The sequence below is a fragment of the Myxocyprinus asiaticus genome, chromosome 41 (assembly GCF_019703515.2).
Source record: "Myxocyprinus asiaticus isolate MX2 ecotype Aquarium Trade chromosome 41, UBuf_Myxa_2, whole genome shotgun sequence".
In the NCBI taxonomy this organism is placed as follows: Eukaryota; Metazoa; Chordata; class Actinopteri; order Cypriniformes; family Catostomidae; genus Myxocyprinus; species Myxocyprinus asiaticus.
This window is the reverse complement of record NC_059384.1, coordinates 6,799,437-6,821,060: the sequence shown is the minus strand read 5'-3', so window position 1 is coordinate 6,821,060 and position 21,624 is coordinate 6,799,437. Positions and strand designations below refer to the sequence as shown.

At 36.4% G+C, this 21,624-nt stretch overlaps 1 protein-coding gene across 2 annotated transcripts in view; it reads left to right on the top strand.

Moving 5' to 3' along the window:
- The first annotated feature begins 1,075 nt into the window (after positions 1-1,075).
- Positions 1,076-21,624, top strand: part of nrbp2b (nuclear receptor binding protein 2b) — a 31,365-nt gene continuing 10,816 nt past the window's right edge. The window contains exons 1-4 of one of the 2 annotated variants that reach the window (XM_051683021.1): positions 1,076-1,236; positions 1,430-1,721; positions 19,803-19,925; positions 20,096-20,197. In XM_051683021.1, the coding sequence (XP_051538981.1) occupies positions 1,602-1,721; positions 19,803-19,925; positions 20,096-20,197 (345 nt within the window). In that variant the 5' untranslated portion in view covers positions 1,076-1,236; positions 1,430-1,601. The remainder of the gene's footprint in view (positions 1,237-1,429; positions 1,722-19,802; positions 19,926-20,095; positions 20,198-21,624) is intronic. The other variant, XM_051683022.1, reaches the window with a different exon arrangement.

Sequence of the window (21,624 nt, the reverse complement as noted above, 5' to 3'; positions counted from 1 at the left end):
ATACTGTATTATAAACAGCATTTATTTGAAAATATAAATTAAGAAAATGGTACTTTGGTGCTGAAATTTAAAATAAGAGTCATGAATACAATGTTTCCATAGCTAGAGACCCAAATGAAATGAATGTCGGAACAGAGAAGGCAGTAATGTTTCCAAATAGGCCGAACAGAGTTTGTATAAATGTCATAAATAAGGTTTGAAGAGTCCCATCAAGTGCTTGGTAGAACGTTCACATACAGTATTAATGATTAGCATTGCAAACTGAGGTAAGTATCTAGACATCTTTCCCTAGATTTAGCTTCTTTTACAGACTGTACCTCAAAAACACCTCAGGAATGTAATTTTTATACTTGAATATAGTATAAAAATATTCAAGCTCTTTCAGTTACATTTTAAAATTCATAGTGATCACAGGGTGTGAAATTAAATCTTATTATTTATCACATGCCCCCACAGCTCTTTAATATATTTGCATTTAATAAAGTAATATTTGTAAATTTTGGATAGGAAATTGCTATAAAATTGCTGTCTGCTAATACTCTCTAGAAAGTTTACGAACACAAGATTAGGACACTTATGTATTATTTAAGTCCTTTTTTACTATAAATTCTCCTCCTTGCCCAATAGGTGGCGATATGCACAAAGAATGTGAATTGCCAAAAACAAAAGAAGAAAAATGTGAAAGTGAAAGTGGAGATCTATCGTAAAAAAGGACTTAAATCTTGATCTGTTTCTCACCCACGCCTATGATATCGCTTCTGGAGATATGGATTTAACCACTGGAGTCGTTTGGATTACTTTTATGCTGCCTTTATATGCTTTTTGGACCTTTGAGTTTCTGGTCACCATTCACTTGCATTGTATGGACCCACAGAGCAAAAAGATATTCTTTTAGAAATCTTTGTTTGTGTTCGGCAGAAGAAAGTCGTACACATCTGGGATGGCATAAGGGTGAGTAAATTTTAGCTTTGTTTAGGGGTTTTGGAAAATATCTAATGAGCCTACTACAGTGTAGACGGTGTAAAAGCCAACATAATGTACTCGTGGATGTTCTCACTCTACAGTCATTACGGTCATCTGTAAGCCAACGGTTGCGCTCTCTGTGTGTGTCGCCTTACAACATTTTTAACAACTCTTTTACGCTTCACGTATGTCTGCAAATGATCTTTTCCTTTCTAATATAGAGAATATCTTGTAATGGATTTCATTGAACTTTAATATTAATCAGCCACCCAGGTAAAAAACAAATATATAACAAATTATATATATATATATATATATATATATATATATATATATATATATATATATATATATATATATATATATATAATTATAATAATAATAATTATTATTATTATTACTACTACTACTACTACTTCTACTACTATTTATCTGAATGCAATATAACTTTTTTTTTTTTTTTTAGATACAATGCAGAAGATAGATGTCCCTGAACAGCGGCGTGTTGAACATTGAGTCATTCTGTGTGGACATCCACAGAGCAGCGCGTCATTTCGACAATGTTTTGACGTACTTTCTTCACAACGGCTGCGCAGTGTTTATGTGAACGGGGTGAATTGTCGTTTTTGTGAAATATAATGACTATGTCAGTCCCGGAGAGGAACTCTGGCTCGGAGGAGAAGGAGGAGGAGAGCGAGGATGAGAGTGAGATTGTGGAGGAGAGTCCGTGCGGTCGATGGCAGAAGAGAAAGGAACAGGTACATGAAACACATGACAGTCCGCGAGGATGCGTGCATCATTACTTCCTAATGAACTGCCTACCTAGACAGCTCAGAATCAGACAGCATTTTTGGAATGCGCCTATGATGCCCCAAAAATGCTGTCTAGACTTCTCATTATATAGAGAGCTCACTGTGATGTCCAAAAATGTTGTCTTTGTAAGCAGTTCACTATAATGCCCGATTAGGCAGCTCATTATGTAGGCAGTTCACCATTTGCTGTCCAGACATGCTCCCTATGATGTCCAGAATTGCTGTCTAGGTAGCCAGTGCACTATTAGTGCCCAAAATGCTATGTCTAGGTAGGCAGCTCATTATGTAGGCAGCTTAATAAAATCTGTCTTAGTAGGGAGCTCACTGTGTAGGTAGATTACTGTGTAGGCAGCTTACTGGTTTCACTATGATGAAATTCTGTCTTGGTATGCTGCTTACTATAATACCTAAGTAGGTAGCGCCTTTGATGTAAAAAATAAAATAAATAAAAAATAAATAAATAAATGCTGTCTAGGTAGGCAGCTCACTGTGATGCTCAGGTAGGCAGCTCATTGTGTAGGCAGCTTACTATGATGTCCAAAATGTTTGTCTTTGTAGGCAGTTCACTATAATGCCCGAGTAGGCAGCTCATTATGTAGGCAGTTCACCATTTGCTGTCCAGACATGTTCCCTATGATGTCCAGAATCGCTGTCTAGGTAGCCAGTGCACTATTAGTGCCCAAAATGCTATGTCTAGGTAGGCAGTTTAAAATCTGTCTTAGTAGGGAGCTCACTGTGTAGGTAGATTACTGTGTAGGCAGCTTACTGATTTCACTATGATGAAATTCTGTCTTGGTATGCTGCTCACTATGATACCTAAGAAGGTAGCGCACTTTGATGTAAAAAAAAATGCTGTCTAGGTAGGCAGCTCATTGTGTAGGCAGCTTACTATGCTGCCCAAAATATTTGTCTTTGCAGGCAGTTCACTGTAATTCCTGAGTAGGCAGCTCATTATGTAGATAGTTATCCATTTGCTGTCCAGACATGCTCCCTATGATGTCCAGAATTTCTGTCTAGGTAGCCAGCACACTATTAGTTCCCAAAATGCTATGTCTAGGTAGGCAGCTTAAAAAAAACTGTCTTAGTAGGGAGCTCACTGTGTAGGTAGATTACTGTGTAGGCAGCTTACTGATTTCATTATGATGAAATTCTGTCTTGGTATGCTGCTTACTATGATACTTAAGTAGGTAGCACACTTTGATGTAAAAAAAAATAAAAAAAATAAAAAAATGTTGTCTAGTTTGGCAGCTCACTGTGATGCTCAGGTAGGCAGCTCATTGTGTAGGCAGATACTCTGCTGCCCACAAATTTTGTCTTTGTAGGCAGTTCACTGTAATGCCCGAGTAGGCAGCTCATTATGTTGGCAGTTCACCATGCTGTCCAAAAATGCTCACTATGATGTCCAGAATTGCTGTCTATGTAGCTACCCCTTTATAGTGTTCAAAAATGTCTAGGTAGGCAACTTATGATGTAGGCAGCTCACTATTACCTACAAAAAGGGAGCTCTTAGTAGGGAGCTCACTGTGATGTCCAGGTAGGTAGCTCACTATGTAGGCAGCTAACTGTGTGGTCAGCTAACTATGATGTCACTTTGATGAAATTCTGTCTTTGTATGCTGCTTCCTACGATACCTAAGTAGATAGCCCACTTGAATAAAAAAAAAAAAAATGCTGTCTAGGTAGGAAGCTCACTGTTATGCTCATGTAGGCAGCTCTCTGTGTAGGCAGCTTACTATGATTTCACTATGATGAAAGTCTGTCTTGGTATGCTGCTTACTATGATACCTAGTAGCTCACTTTAATGTCCAAAAATGCTGTCTAGGTAGGCAGCATTATTTTGTCATTATATGACAGACTAAAATATATATAACACATTATATACATATAACACACTATACAGTAGACAGCTCACCATGCATATAGCTTGCAATGACGTCCGAAAATGCTGTAGATTGCCCACTATGTGGACAGCTTGCTATGATGCTCAAAAATTCTGTACTGTAGACAGCTCACTATGTAGTCAGCTTGCCATGATGCCCAAAAATGCTCTCCATTAGACAGCTTATTATGTGGACAACTTGCTATGATGCCCAAAAATGCTGTCTATTAGGCAGCTCACATTGTAGACAACTTACTATGTAGGCCAAAAATGCTGTACATCAGACAACTTACTAGGAATTTACTGTGATGTGTCTTGGTATGCTGCTTACTATGATACCTAGTAGGTAGCTCACTTTCATGTCCAAAAATGCTGTCTAGGTAGGCAGCTTATTTTGGCGGCAGCTCACTGTATATAATGCCTAAAAAATGCTTTTGAGGTACAGTAGACACCACACTATGTATACAGCTTGCTATGATGCCCAAAAATGCTGTCTATTGGGCATGCTTCTATTTGAGCATTATTATCTCAGGATAAGAAGTCAACGTAAAAACAAGTTTTTGTTTTTTCGTGCTCTTTAGACATTAAAGTTGAGTGGACCTAACAAGATAAGAACTTACTGAATGTTATCACAATCTCACACTTTCTCATTTATATTGACTAGTGCATTAGTCAGACCCTCCCCTAATGGTATTTTTCCATTTGTTGGCAAATGGCTGTGTAAAGTATGACCATGAACAGCCAACTTCTTAAAACCAAGCCTCCCTTTGGCATAGTATTGTGTTACTGTTTTCTCAAAAAGTATGATTAATGCTACTCATAAATCTTTGCCTTGCGGAAACACGTGTCTGGGTTTCTCCTGACATTAAGTTTATAGATTCATCATTTTTTATTTTAGTACTTACTTATTTTAAAGCCTGTTTATTTTTCTTTGACTCTGAATCACAGATGCGAGTAAAGAAATCATGAATAAAGTAGGAAAACAATTTCCTTTTTCTAAAACACAGGGAAAGCATGTGGGCTCTCTTGGAAAGAGTTCTGCATTCTTTAGATTATTATTATTATAATTTTTTTTTTCTTCTATTTTGAGTTTTGTTTTGTAGTGACAAGAGAAACCAAGGCATGACATGCAACTTGATTTATCAACCAACCATGAATATTTAAGTTATTAATGCAATTACACTTACAGTTCCTTACAAAAGGCTGAATGACCTTACTTTACCCTACTCTACCCTATTCTACCCTTCTATAACCCTACTCGAGCACCCACAGACACCCTAGCCACTGTGTCAGACTTCGTGAAGCTGCTTTTAAGCATTTAGATCAGTGATCTAAATAGTATTTGGTTGACATCCATAATTATTAGAGGATCAAATTCCTGCACAATTACACCGTAGACAGTTTGCACCAAGTTCTACTGGTTTGATGCAAGAAGAGCGTAGCACTTAGATGTTATGATTGCACAGTATCCCTGTCTGCTTGAGTGATGCTTTCCCATTAGGTCACTCGGAACAGTAATCTCAGTCAAGGCCGTATACTTAGCATGATGATGTCTGACTATGTTAATATTGATTGTTCTTTTATGGCATTAAAGATGCAACATGTATGATAGAGCTTCAGAAGAATTACTGTACAAAGAGTTGAAAAAACAAATATATGTAGAACTTTTTAACTCATTTGGGATTTGTTTCAAACAGTTGATTGCACTATTTCATCCATAATTTATTTTGGCATCAGTTACATTTGTCTGTATGTGTCAAAAAAAAAAAAAAAAAAAAAAGAAAGAAAGAAAGAAAGAGGAAAACTAATGTTTAGGCAGTGTTTGAAGAATAACTCATGCATTTCCATATTGCAAAACAGAATGCTGTCTAAATTAGCCAAATATTTATATATATTCAAATCTAGCGCACAGATAAGGTAAAACTCAAATGTTTGATAGGTCTCATGAACTTTTACTATTACTATTATACCTTATTATTATTTATAATAAATAAAAATCATATTTAATTATATTTACAGTACATATGGTAAACTTTAGGCCTTTTTGCCTTTTAAATAAAAATTTTTCCTCTTAAATTTGACTCAAGTTTGGTTGATCCTTGATATTTTTCTGAAGCCTGCATGGTTATTTAAAGGTATATTGGTAGTTACAGACCATGTTGTTTGTTTTTGGGAGCAATGTTAAATTCCTTGTGAAAGCCTATGTTTCACAATCTTGCGTATAAATGAGAGTGGATTTGGACATGAATGTTGTGGGGTCAAGATCAGTCTGTGACAGGTGCACAAGATACTGTCGCCAACACACACTATGAGCTCAGATCCCTCTGGAGCTATCAGCTGAACAAGCAGCCTCCTCGGGTTTGTGTTAATTAAAGTTACAGTCCACTATTTCCATTTCCCACTAATGGTATTGAAGAAAGCGATTTAAATGCGTCTCATCAGCATTCTCAGTCAATTACACAGAGCTATTCAGACTTAAAACAGCTGAAACACACAACATAATTATAACTCTAGAAATTAGCATTGAGAGTTACACCGATCAGCCACAACATTAAAACCACCTGCCTAATATTGTGTAGGTCCCCCTCGTGCCACCAAAACAGCGCCAACCCGCATCTCAGAATAGCATTCTGAGGTGCCAGATGGGCTGGTTTAAATGTTTCTGTAACTGCTGATCTCCTGGGATTTTCACACACAACAGTCTCTAGAATTTACTCAGAATGATGCCAAAAGCAAAAAACATCCAGTGAGGGGCAGTTCTGTGGACGGAAATGCCTTGTTGATGAGAGAGGTCAACAGAGAATGGCCAGACTGGTTCGAACTGACAAAGTCTACGGTAACTCAGATAAACGCTCTGTACAATTGTACAAAACGACATAATTTAAAAATCTAATAGTCTGTGGTTTGCCTGTACAATTAGTTAACTAATGAGTCATAAAGGAATAATTCACCCAAAAATTAAATTTCTGTCATACTTTATATGCATCGCGATTTTCATTTGAACGATCTCGATATCAATTCTTAAATCCCAAGATCGATCTTTTACTCTGTACGCAACCCTCCACTACAATGAGAGGAAATCACTTGCATTTGCAACCAAATTTCGCTGTATGCGACTGAAATGTGTATATTTGGCAACCGGCTGGTAAATGTTTCGATTTCACTTTCACTACGTGTTGAGATTAAAAGTTGTTCTGTGTGTCCAAAGACGAGATCCATGCAACCGATTTGTCAATGAATAATGTCTCTTTTAATACACTTTCTGTTATTTACAGAAATAAAAATAAATAAACATTTAATTCTAATCAGGCCTAGCACAGGTGAGATAAAGTCTTTCGAGTCTCTCCCGTTTACATGCGCTAATTTAAAGACGCTGTTTACAGAAATGCCGTGTTTCCATAAAGAGATAGGACCGGTTTTAAGCACGTGTTCAACAAAGCAATGTAAATACCTGTTAATAGTACAAATTATGGAATAAACTATAAACGTAACAAAATATATAATATCATATTTATTGATTAAATACATTGATTTGTTCATTTTATAAAAGCTAAAATGTGACCAAAATTATGAAAAACGAATCAAATATAATTAGTAAGTATCCTTTCTTATGCGGAACACAAAAGATGTTTTGATGAATATTGCAGACGCAGTCCACCTCTTTCAATAGCAGTGGATAGTGCCTCACTTTAAGGTTTAAAAGGACCCAAACACTCGTGCATCATATTCTAAGTCTTCTGAAGCCTTACGGTGTTTGTGAGAAACTATCAATAAAACTGAAGTCATTTTTCTGTGAAAATCTTGACATCTGTTGCACTTTTGTGAGCGCATGAGAGAAGCTCATTTACAGTGTTTCACATGTTCATGCTAAAACTCATGTTGTTAAGCATTTAAAACTATTATATGCCTTCAGAAGATTTGGAATATGACACACAAATCACATTGACTACTTTTATGATACTTTTGGGTATTTCTTTTTTTTCCAGGGAAGTGGAAAATGTAATGTTACAAACACATTTACTGTATCTTTATTAATCTACGACCCCAATAAAACAGAAATAAAGTTACAAAATGGAAGTATTGTGTTAGATAAGTGATGCTGATAAAATTGTATTTCAGGAAATAATAGTTGACTTTACTTTTCCCACTGGAATTTCTGGGCAGATTAGCCTCTTGTTGCTTCCTACAAAACTCAGTAAACTGGGAATTTTATGCCTGGAGGGGCCAACGTTGAACTTTCCATCCAAAAGGATTTTCGCTAACACTCGAGAAACTGGCAGTTTATAAATGAAAGCTTGTTTCCTCTTTTTCACTGGTCCGGTTAGGTAATACAGTGTGTAACAATTAGTCTCTTTTTAGGGCTTTTGAAACAAAGGTCTGTATTGCCAGAACATTTCAGTAATAAGCCAAACCCAAATGCCTTTAATGACTGTTGCAGTGGCCTCACATTTCTTGCCACAACACATTCTTGGTTGGCTGCAATGCATTTCTCAACACCTCTTTGTACAATGTAAACTCTTGTCTTACCTTTTTTTTTTTCTTTTTTTTTCTCATAAATTTCAAATATTTTTTAATTTGAAGGATCTCTTTTTCCTAGAATGTGTTTTCCTGAATTTCTAAGAAAGTATCATGGGTTACACAACGTTAGACAGTCACACACAGATCTTTCAGACAGTTCTATGCCCATTTATGCTTATAAATAATTGATAAACCAATTGAGAAATCTATAAAATCCATAAATCAACTATGGTCATGTGTATATAAATACAGTACATACGTGCAATAATCAAATCAAATAAATGATTGATAATTCAATTTATAATGTATCTGTTTTTTATTATCTTTATTTATTTATTTATTGTCCTTGTATTGATTTACAGTTGGGCCAGGAGGCAGCACCCAGTATATAATCGAGAAATACACCAGATTGCAATAATAAATATGCACTTTTTGTTTATTTATATGTAAGGACTCCATATTCTCACAGAGTTGAGCATTGGTTGATGTCCTCTCTCTTTGAGTTTTAACAATACAGACCGATGGTCTTGTTTGGACAGGAGAAATTTGAGTAAACAACACTCAAATCTTGTTAACTGTGATTATGTGCACACAAGCAGGAAGCTTGTACTAGCAGAACATAAAACTTGATGACAGATTGGAACAAAAGCTTTGGGATAATCCTACCATCAAACGTGATAATCTACTCAGTGTCTAATTTTTACTGTTTTCATTTGGTTTGTATGAAGAGAATAGCCTAAAACCAACCTGGTCTCATAGAATTACATTACTATACCTACGTTTTTGCGAAAGACTTTTATGTGGCTTGTACGTATTGTTTCAGTTTTCCTGTGAAATAAGCATTACAGCTGCTACAACGACAATGACATTTTATAATTTTCACACAAATCATGAGTAAAATGGCAGATTATCAGTTCATAAACACTTTTTATCCTGTTCTGATGACCTTAGTACACTTTTACTATAGTGCATGAACAGTGATACATTTAAATTTACAAGCTTGTTCAAGCACGATCAAATTGCGCGGGAGCTCAATTTGCACTGGCAATGCAACGGACTAGGGTACGAGTCCTGAAGAGCATGCAAGTCCACAAGTGAGCTGAAAGTATAATAGAAGCACTCTAAAATGATATGGTTGCTTCAGAAAATGTGTTTTTCATCTCACAATTGCTTTTTTATGACACTATCGTTTAGGTTTAAGGTTTAGGGAGGAAGGTTTTGTTGATTTAAAACTTGATAGAGCATTAACCTTAAAAATCTCATCTGTTCGGGAGAAAATTTGACTCGCTTTCAGCGCCACACAGTGGACATTTCACCTCAGAACTGACGCAGTTCATGTTAGGAACCACATAATATCATTTTGCAAAAATGTTGCCACAGTCACATACATTTCACGAGATCATGCTGCCTAAAACCCCCTATTCTGAATGGTACAACTTTTTTTTTAACATGAGGCCACGTCCACAGTAATACATTTTCGTTTGAAAACGCATTCATTTCGCTACGTTTTGGCCTTCTGTCCACACTGAAATGGCGGTTTTGTCCTGTGAAAACTGAGCTTTTACAAAAATCTCTCCCAAGTGGATACATTTGAAAACTCAGTCTTTGTGTTGTAGTGAGGGAAACGGAGATATCTGAAAACGATGACGTATGTGACGCAGTCATGTGATCCACAATCAAGATGGCAGCCCATGTTGTAGCACCGTTGTTGTGACTGCTGTCCGCTTTGATAGCGTTATTCAAGATAAATGTTACTTTGTAAAACCTTCACATTGCATTCCTTCAAAGGCGACCAGATGTTTACTCGGAATTGCTGTCCGGCGGTGGAACACGAGGACAATTGCGTTTCAGACCGTACATGGAAATGACACAGGGCCACGCTTCTAAAGTTAGTTTTTTTCCCACATGCAGAGTAAGGGAATTTTTAGACGTTTCAGTGTGCACGAGCGACTTTTGGAAAACGTTTGAAAACAGCAGTGCAAATGGAGAGCGTTTTGAAAACGAAAATGCTGTTCAAATGTATCCGGATTAATGTGGACGTAGTCTTATTTGTTTCCTTAGTCGCTTCTTAATACTTCAGTATTGTTTCAGTGTTTTCTAATGAGAGATCAAGACAAACTAGTAAATATTTTACCAAATGTAAGTTCAGTGTGTTCGTTGCTTGCTAGCTTTTGAAGGTCTCAAAAACACATACACAAAAAAACACACAGACTGACCTTTGAGTATTACACAACGTTTCCAATAAAAACGACTCAGTAATTTGTTTCACAGCTGAACCAGGATTGTTATTCTGACTCAGTCAATGAATTATTTAATTACTGTATTTAATATTGTGATACCTGTACAGTTTTTTTGAATAGGCATCGTGCCATTTGCACAGTTGACATTGTTATGTGAATTTATGTTATTTATTTCCAGGTACTGTAGGTACAGGATAATGATTAGCTTCTTATTATAGCATATCCAATACCTGTACCTTTGGTGCAATCCACCAGAGACTAATTATTAGAACATTTGATGTACCTGTGCTTGCTTCAGGTGCAATCACAGCCCTAATTCACTTTCAACACTCTTCTAACTGAGAAAACAAATGCATGCCAACCTGCCAGGTTGCTTTTTCTCTCAGGGTTTGCAAACACAAGTCTATTTCTGTAACTGTCGGCTCCTGGAACAAAAGAGCTTTTCTCTTAATTCAGAACAATACTTCCATTGTTTTCAATACATCTCTCTTTTTTTTCTTTTTTTTTTAAACTGTTGGTCTGTTAGAGCCTAATATTACTTGGTAAATTACAGTCGCATTGGAGGTTTGTAACTTCCAGAGTTACAAGAGCGTAACAAAGTGGTTTGTAGTTGATGAAATATTCGGTGAACTACTGTGTTTTTAGTTTGTTAAAAGAGAAGTAGAGAGAAAAGCTTGGTTACCCCTGCCATTAAAATTTTTATTTCTCATTTAAATTCTTATATCATATAATGTATCTTATGATATCAAAATATTTTACTATAGTGAATGACTTGGAAGGCGATGCAGTTTAATGTTTGCATTGCATAAATAACTACTTTTAAGAACTAGTTCAACTGTGATCAAATTGTTTGGTAACTCAACTGATAGAGCGTTGCACTTGCGATTAAAAGGACCAGGGTGCGAGTCTCGAAGAACGCACAAATCGACATGTGAGCCAATAGTGTCGTGGAAGTGCCACAAAATGACGATTCAGCAACTGTGTTTTTCATCTCAGATTTGATAGGTTAGGTTTAAGGTTTAGGTTGGTTTTGTTGATTTAAAACATGATAGAACATTTTACCCGCTTTTAGCACCACACAGTGGACATACCACCTCGGAACTTCCGCAATAGGTATAAGAAGCCACGTAATTCATGCTGAGTGACTCCAGTCAGGCTTCCTAAGCAACCAATTGGCCCTGTTGCTAGGGTAGGTAGAGTCAAATTGGGTTAACCTCCTCGTGGTCACTATAATTTGGTTCTCGCTCTCGGTGGGGCGCGTGGTGAGCTGTGCGTGGATGCCGCGGAGAATAGCGTGAAACCTCCACATGCGCTAGGTCTCTGTGGTAATGCGCTCAATAAGCCACGTGATAAGACGCTGAGGCAACTGAGATTCGTCCTCCGCCACCCAGATTGAGGCTAGTCACTATGCAACCATGAGGACTTAGAGTGCATTGGGAACTGGGCATGCCAAATTGGGGAGAAAATACCCCCCCCCCCCCCCCAAAAGACAAAGAAACCACGTAATATAATTTTGCAAAAATGTCGCCACTGTCACGTTATTTTCATGAGATCAGGCTAGCCATTGGGAATGGGCACTTATGACTTGGGACATTAAGCAACTATCTAGAAGCCACCAAGAAATGCCCTAGCAACCACCCAGAACACCCTACCATCCACCTTGAAATGTACTAAAACCCACTGAGAACACCTTTACAAACATAGCAACTGAGTTTTGCATGGATGAGCAACACTCACATTTTCATCAGAAAATGTAAAAATCTAGCTTTAATAACTGATTTTATATAATTCCATTATGGCATATATATAAATGAATAAAATGATGCATGATGCACAATATCTTCCCATTGACTGATGGCTGTTTGGTGTCTGATTAAGTTCAAAACCAGGCCAGCCATAGTCCTGATTTAACCCACACTATCCTCTTGGTTGCTGCAGTGCAGGGATGAACCCAGGGCTGTTTTCTTGTTGAAAGAGGACAGACATGGTTTGACCGCAGAGTCTGGTTGTAAGGGGTCAGTGTGGGGACACTGTCCTTCATCCACAAAGCTCTTTCGCTTGTGGTAGCATAAAGGAGGGCTGAGTGTGCTGCTCATCTGAGCTAACTGAAAAAACACACACACACCAGACGTGACACAGATGGAAAATGGCTTGCATAACAGAAGCTGTGAATGTGGGATTATATTGCACCCTTCTGTAGATTTTCAAGAGTTAAGGCTTATTACTGCATATGGGCCACACTGACAGAGCAGGTTGATGAAGAAACATTCTCTTCTGGAAGTTACGGCACAATTACTTTTTGTGTAGAGTAGCAATTTAACTGTACAGTAGTATATGAAATATTGATTGGATGTGACATTATTTTATTATGTGGGAAGAAAGAGACCACAGAGTGAGACATGACAGCTACAGTGTGTAGGAAATTGGTTTCCTGGGACAACGGTCAATAATACAGTTCAGTGGTCATTATACAAAAATATTTGCTGCAATTGACCATAATCAAGTATTGTAGAGGGCTAAAAATGTTTGATATTTGTAAAATAATTAAGTAGGATAATGACCTATTATAGTGCACTGATTAACAAAGCCATCTTTGCTTTTTCAAACGCATATTTACAGTATGAGGTATCTGTTCGTTACTATGTATTTCAGTTCCCTACGTTGCTCATTAACAATCTTTACTTGCCATATAAAATAATGTTAATGCAGCATACACAGTGAGACATATAAAGGCTCAATATTTTTCTAGTCTTGAGAATAGATTTGTGTGGGTTAATGTGTTAAAATATCTTAGTATAAGAAGGCAGGTGTAATTATACCTTAAATAATACTCTTGTATTGAAGATCAGCATAAGAGGGAACTTTACATTTCACAGGAGTGCTAACAATTACATCTTTATACTTTATTCAATCTGGTCTCGCAGAATCACGTTACTATACCTACATTTTTGCAATATAATTTGAACCTGCCTCGTTGTACGTATCGTGGCAGTTTCGTGGTGAAATGAACACTAGAGGCGCTACAACAACAATGACATTTATTCCCTTTCACACAAATTAAGAATAAAATGCAGATTATCAGTTCATAAACACTTACTTTTTGCTCCATTTTTCACACAATGCTATCTTATGACATGTAAACACTTTCACTAAAGTTTATGACTTGTTGGCGATACATTCGAACATTTGCATTATATAATTAACTACATTTAAGCTTGTTTGGGCGCAGTCAAATTGCATTGTTGCTCAACTGATAGAGCGTTGCACTTACAATACAAAGGATCGGGGTACGAGTCCTAAAGAGCGCGTGAGTCGACATGCGAGGTGAAAGTGTCATAGAAGCGCCACAAAATGACATCGTTGCTTCAGCAATTTTGTTTTTCATGTCACATGTGCTTTTATGACAGGTTAGGTTTAGGTTTAAGGTTTAGGGTAGGGAGGTAGGTAGGTTTTGTTGATTTAAAACTCAATAAAATGTTAACCTTCAATCCTCATCTGTTCAAGAAAATTTAACTCGCTTTTAGCTCCAAAAAGTGGACATTTTACTTCGAAACTGCTGCGTAAGGAACCACTTTATAACATTTTGCAAAAATCTTGTCGCAATCTCATAATTTTCTCAAGATTAGGCTGACTTTCTTGTATCATGTCTTTTGTAGTTGCTGGCAATTTGCTATTTGTATTTAATTTTTATTGGGTCTATTACCCAGCCGTAAAAATACACCATTGTTTAGTTTTTACGGACTTATTGCATTTATTTTGTTGTTTGTTAGAGAGCTTATAAGAATTATATTTCTTTACCCGTTTACTTGACTGCTTTCATTAAAGGTTTCTACACATCATTTATTGGCGTTTTTGCATTTCGGCATGTGTTAAAACCCCCCAAAACAGCTCCTATATCCTATAATCTCCTATGTCCGCTAAGCTGTTGCAGCCCACATGTCACACGAGAAAAAGAGATTGTGGGTAATCCATACAAATCAGGACTCAGACTGGTGTTTCGTACTGCTTCTTTAATGGTGTCCTTGGATCAACCAGTTGAACTCAACCCATTAAGGGAAATTACAAAACAAACCTTTGAGCTGTGAAACAACAATGGTATGCAAAGTCAAGAGATATCTAGGCTTGAAGATTAAAATATTTTAAATTCAAGTTTAATGCAGTTTAATAAGCAAATCTTCCCCAAGTGCCTGATGCTTGCATGCAGCTGCCTTTTCAGTACGCTTCATTTAAATATACCATACTAAGCGTGAAGATGTTTGAGCAACTGGTCAGTCTTTTTTAAGCCATTCAGTCGAAAGTTTGTCTAGCATTGTTTTGTTTTTGTTCCTTTAAAATTTACTGTCATCATGTTACACAGAAGGGATAATCCATTAGTACATTAGCATGATTCATTACTGACGCTCAGTAGTGGTAACTTTTAAGGTAAGTATTACTTTTGCTCATACTTTAATGCTAAACCCCTTACTGCAAACCCACAAGCCATATTTAGGGATCAGAATATCAAAGAGACTTGGGGGTGGGCTATTTTGACCTGGCCAATAAGTAGTCAACAAGAACATCCTATTAACCGCCTAACAAAGTCTTGGGAACCACCCACTAGAGTTGGGGTACTCGAGTTCGGACTCGAGTCACGAGTCCAATTTTAATGGACTTGGACTTGTCACGGACTCGGATGCATTTTTACTCGGACTTGACTCTGAATGTCCTCTTTTTCAGACCTGAAAAAAGCATCCAGCCAGGATTTCAAAATTACCTCTAAATGTTCGGGATTTGGCTTTGTCTTCATAATGATGTGCTCTCTACAGTTAGTACTATCATACATTCTGTGTATTTGATAATGCACATCAGTTTTCACACGTATATGTCTTTACGTGTGATTATTCTGGCTGAGAGCGGCAGTGTGCACTCTTTCAAAGTACTGTCTCTCTCAGCCGCGTGCGTGCTGTATGTGTGTGCGCGAAAGAAATCACCACCGCGTGCTGTATGTGTGCGCAAAAGAGATCACCACAGTGTTCTGCCACTCTCATCCAGAAGCATCAATAACATAAGTACACTTTTAAAAGTACGTTCCCTGACTCTACAAATTATTATATAGAACAAATGTTTTATCAGACTCACGCTTACTACACAAAGCCATTTCTAACTGAAAATGTTGACTATATCGAGACACAATCAAATATGCTACGTATCAGGGATATTAAAACTAATATGACAGGGGGGGGCCTGGATAGCTCAGCGAGTATTGACACTGACTACCACCCCTGGAGTCGCGAGTTCGAATCCAGCGTGTGCTGAGTGACTCCAGCCAGGTCTCCTAAGCAACCAAATTGGCCCAGTTGCTAGGGAGGGTAGAGTCACATTGGGTTACCTCCTCATGGTCGCTATAATGTGTGGTTCTCACTCTCGGTGGGGCGCGTGGTGAGTTGTGTGCAGAGAATAGTGTAGGCCTACACACTCAACAAGCCACGTGATAAGATGCGCAGATGAAATAGACCTTGGTGGAAATTGTACAACTCAGTCCATTACATATTTGTAGCGCAGCCTCTGTGTGTTACCTGTAAAGCTGGCACTTGTTTCAATGACAAAAAAGTCAGAAAATACAATGAAGAACACAAGTGAGGGGAGAAGTCTCTATTTACCTATTATTCATACTAAATATAATGTGAAAAGAACAACTCATGGAGAGTTTGTCATAAAAAATGTATCTTAACTTTAGGGAAGTAGGCTACACCTGGACACAGCAGGAAAACTGAAAAGTGTGAAGTGTAATCAAATATAAATATATTTTTTAATGGTATCTGATTTTTTTCATAAAATTTGTATTTTATGTTGTATTTAATTTTATGGGCATAATTAAATGTTTTAATATTACTATTGTCCGCGGAAATTTTCTGAGAAATGTTTTTAAATTAGTGAATACAAAAGTAAAAAATTTATCAAATTGGATATTATTGCAGTTTCATTCTATTTTGTAAGGACTACAAATTAGAGGTAGACTGATATATTGGTTTTACCGATTAATCGGTGACAAAAGTTGCTTTTATCTGCAAAAAACTATGCCGATAGTTGCTGATAGTTTTTTATTCCTCCGTGTTCGTCTGAAAATTATGTTTTTTAAATTGAAGTGCAGACTATATAGAAACGTCCCTCGTCAGCACATACATTGTCTCTAAATTCATATTGTTAATAATAATAATATATAGGCTATAAGAAACCTTTAATTGTGTAAATATTAAATATAAATCATTGTAATGGAGCCAAGTCTACGTCATTTCAAAATAAGAGTCCCTGGTGTGTTTCAGTCTCGTTTAGTGTTAAAAGTCCCACATTATGCACCCAATCTTCTTTTTTCTGATTATTATTGGGATTTTGGTTGACAAATAAACTACATCTGGGATTTTATTCATTTTGGACTCTGACTTCTATGTCTGTGTCGACTAAGAATATGTTGTAACATTCTATTAATTGATTATAAAAACTAAAATGTTATCGGCCTTTTCCACCTCCTAAGTTATTGGTATCAGCAAAATCCACTATCGGTCTACCTCTAACACAAATACATTTGAATTGAATTGAAAATGTTTTTCTTCAGGTTTTTACATGTAACATTACTTTAATAGAGGGTAGAAAAAAGATATGTGGTCAACTTAATACAAAGTAAATATTTTCCATATATTTATTTATTTGTTTTATTTATTGTTATACAGTAACAATAAAAATCTAATTATTTATATAGATTGTATATTAAATTTAATAATTTATTTAATAAATTATTTATTTTATATTTATTGAATAATTCATTTCAATTATTTAACAATATCACACTATTTTTTCACTCAGTATAAATTGGTCTTTATACATGAAAATATATCGCTGCCTTTTTATTGTTTTTTGGAAGGATGTCCCTCGCATAGGGATCATCATATTTGGCGGTCCTTGGAATAAAAAGTTTTAAAACCCCTGGTTTAAGACATAAGTAATAAGACAGTATGCCTTTAATCATTTAACCCCTCCATTCAAAATTCTGGATTCAAAAGGGGTATTTGAAAATCTTTGCTTTGAAGGTTTTGTATTTAAGAATGATTTATGATGTCAGAAAAATAACAGGTTTCAAACATGTTTTAAATTAGCACCAGTTTGCTAGGGCCCCAAAATATGGGTTGTCATTTGAACATATAATAATTCAGATGATCCTGAATTCATGCACACATGGTCGGTTAAGATACCCAGCAGTTTTGAAATGCGTATGTAATAGACATTACTTTTGATCCTAGTTCATATCTTTAGAAACAGACCCCTTGGCACAATTTTCCATCCTGCAGTAGGGTTACCGTAAAACGTCTAATGTAGGTGACCATCTTTATTAGCTCAGTCAACCCACAGGGATTTCAGTATACATGGTAATATGGTCCTTTCAGCCAATTCTTGACCTTGAAATGTATTTAGCCATTGACATCATACTAGGGGGAAGTACATTGCCAACCTGTTTGAGACACATATTACATTCTAATCAGGGTATTTCATGCTAAAATTATGCATACTTTAGGCAGTCCGTATGAAGTTTGGACCACTTTGCTGGTTATTCTGACCAAGATACTGTATTAAGCTACCAACCACAGTTTGTTTTATTAGACGTATAATTGACTTTGAAATTATACTTACTGTCAGTTCAAAAGCAATTGATTATCGGTTAATATAAGGCTTTGATTATTTCACAGACATACTAAGTTACTGAGTGTCTCAAAATATATTAATATCTCACAAAGATTTGGTGTTATGTGCCTCGCAAACATGCATGAGAAGCAATGGTAGTAGGTGTAAAAGGAGGCGGCATATTAAAGTGTATCATGCATTCAGATTGGAGATGTTCAGCATTAGAGTGTTAAGAGCTTAGCCGTATCTGTCTTACAGCAGCAGGCTAAAGATATAAAGAAGACAAACACATTTATGAGTCAAAATCCTTCATTTCTCAAAAGAACAATAGACTGAAGAATTTCTAGTGAGACTTATTTCTTTTTGGCAATTTTTAATACCAAAAGTCGACTTGCAAGGGTAAAGTGACTTGCAGGAATTGCAAGTGTACTCAATACTTCAGCAACTGAAAAAGACTGTATTGTGATGTCTATACTTTATTAAGTAGCACAATCATTTTCAACTGTTATAACAAAAGGAAATGTTTCTTGAGTGCAAAATTAGCAACTTAGAATAATTTCTTAAGGATTACGTGACACATTATTTTCTTAGTAGACTGGAATAATGACTGCTAAAAACATGGCAATGACATCACTGGTAAAAAAAAATACAAATATATAAAAATATAAAAGAGTTATTTCAAACAGTAATAATAATTTGCAGCCTTACTATGGTATAATGTAGTGTTTTTGGTGAAGAGAAGCATCAGTGTCTTTCAAGAACAAAAATGTCTCAGTGTTTCCAAACTTTTGCCTTCACACATTCACACACACACAGGCAAAACTGCTATGCATGATAACATGACTCCGCAAAGGCATACATGTGTGCACTTCCTGGTCTTCCCTCTAACAAATCTAGTTGTCATCTATTCACTTACTATCCTCTCTCTTTCGGCTTGATGTTTTTTGTTATGTCTCTCTGGCATTGCGCCTAAGCTTTTGGTGTTGTTTGTGTGTCTCTCTCTAAGCCAAATCCTAATTCAGTGGTCTCACTCTGTGCTCTATTAATATAATTTATCAGAAGATTCAGTTGTGTAACTTCTTTATACGTGACTATCAGTAGTGGATTTAGTCATGGGCGACATGTGCAGTTGCCCAGGGCGGCATCTTGCGGGGGGATGGCGGCATCTTGTGGGGGGGCGGCACGAGGCACCCACACAGACACCCCACGAGGCACCCACTCAGACAGCAGAGTGTGTTTCACACAGGGCGCCATACAAGCTAGAACCGCCACTGGTGACTATATTCACAAAAGAGCATGGCCGCAAGTGCCTTGGTTACTGTTAATGGTTACTTAATAATACAAATATTAAGCACACCAGTTTTTATGAAAATTATATTTTATTAAACAAATTTATAAAGCAATTCTTGTTGAAGTAAATTCACATCCTTTCACTAGATTAGAGCACGGGTCGGCAACCTTTCTGACATGAAGTGCCACTTTAAATTTCCCTAGGTAATTGCTTAATTAGTGACCTAGAAATCTTAAATATTTCTTATGCAGTCTATGTCATCATAACATTTCTTTGTGTAACTTTTTCTGAAACTTAATTTAGATTTTCAATCACGCAGACTTTTAAACCTCACTACGCGTGTACCATAATTACGTATTTTGAGAGTCACCGTTAGACCGATCAGTCACTGTGACCTGAAAAGTGCAATAAGTGTTGTGAAAAGTGTTTGTTTGTCTCCCCCTGCAGGTGAGTCAGGGGAATGTTCCAGGCGTGGAGAGTGCCTCTCTGGCTATGGACACTGAAGAGGGAGTAGAGGTGGTGTGGAACGAGGTTCTCTTCCATGACAAGAAGGTCTTCAAGACAGTGGAGGTGTGTGTGTGTGTATGTTTCTATGTGCTAAAATAAACCATTTCGGAATATTTTCTGATGTTATTTTGTAAATGTTGGCGGAGTTTGTGTGTGATAGCTCAAATAATTCACATGAAATTTGATTGTGCACTGCTTTTATTATGTCCATTTGTGTGTGTTTATTTGTAAAGGACAAAATGAAAGAGATGTTTGAGAATCTGATGCTGGTTGACCATCCCAACATTGTGAAATTTCACAAATACTGGCTGGACATTGGAGATAAACACGCTCGGGTAACATACAAAAACACACCTCAGTGGGGACATACAATAGGCTTCTGTGGTTTTTACACAAAGCTAATTCGAATTAATATATAGTCTGACCCAAACCCACAGCTTAACCCTAACCCACAAGGAAAATATTTGCAGTATTTAAAACATATAATATTTAATTATTTTAAAAGGATCGTTTTACAAAAACTCAAATTGTTTACAGCAATGTAGTTTAAACAATGTTGGATTTAATCCGATTACAAAGTAATCTAATGACCTTTTAGTACAAAAGTAGAGTAACATGTTACATATTCTTGTAATCAGATTTGATTACTTACAATTAAAGTGATTACTTTACTTGGGTTACACATATTTCTAAAATAGCATTTAAAAAGTGGATTCGAATGTTCACGTGTACATCTATTTGCATTTCTGTGACAGCTGAATTTTGTTTTAAATAAAAGAATCATTATTTAAAATTTGTTGAGGGGAAAAACAAAAACTTTTGTAAGAAAAGTAATTTGGAAAGTAACTTAAAAGTAAAGTAATTAGTAATGTGATTACTTTTTCTATGAAGTAATCAGTGAAGTAATTAGTCATTTGTAGTGGATAGCACTTTCTTTGAGTATCTTACCCAACACTGGTTAGAAAAAAAACATATAAATCTCTTAACCATTAATCACTGTTTGGGTCATTTTTGACCGAATCATTTTTGTTTCCTTAACCTTAGCAGTACATGGCCACCTAAACACCCACAAAAATTTGTTCTGGATGCGATGAGTCTATGTGGTTTTATCAAACTGTTCCCCGGTTCTACTATTCAGGTCAAATTTGACCCACCATAGGAAATAAATGGGTGAGACTAAAACACAGAGCATTTTTTTTATTTGTCAAATAAAAATAAATACATCAGAAAATGCAGAGCACACACACACACACACACACACACACACACACATAAATGAAGGGGTGAGAGTATTAAACATTCACAATGCAGAACACACACACACACACACACACATGTACACACACAGCTTTTTTGACTATATTAGAGAGGACTTCTCATAGACTTCCATTGATTTCATATCAGGCTAATGCTATTTTCTATTTCCTAACTCTACCCCTAAATCTAACCATGACACAAACATGTGCACAAACAACGTCTTTTCTTTGTAACACAAAATTTGGTCAGGTTTGAGAGCATATTAGGGCATCGTTGCAAAATCTGACACTTCAACACAAGTGATTTAAAAAAAAAAGCTTCAATTTGACAATGTTTTTTTATAATGTCTAAATATACAGTACATCCAATATGTAACTGTGATAATATGTGGAAATGAAGTTTGTTTAAACATTGGCTTATAGAGATCAGTCAATGCACGGAGCACTAAAGCCATCAAATTTGACCCGAACAGATGGAACGGGGTTCTCTATTGTTAAGTGTACAA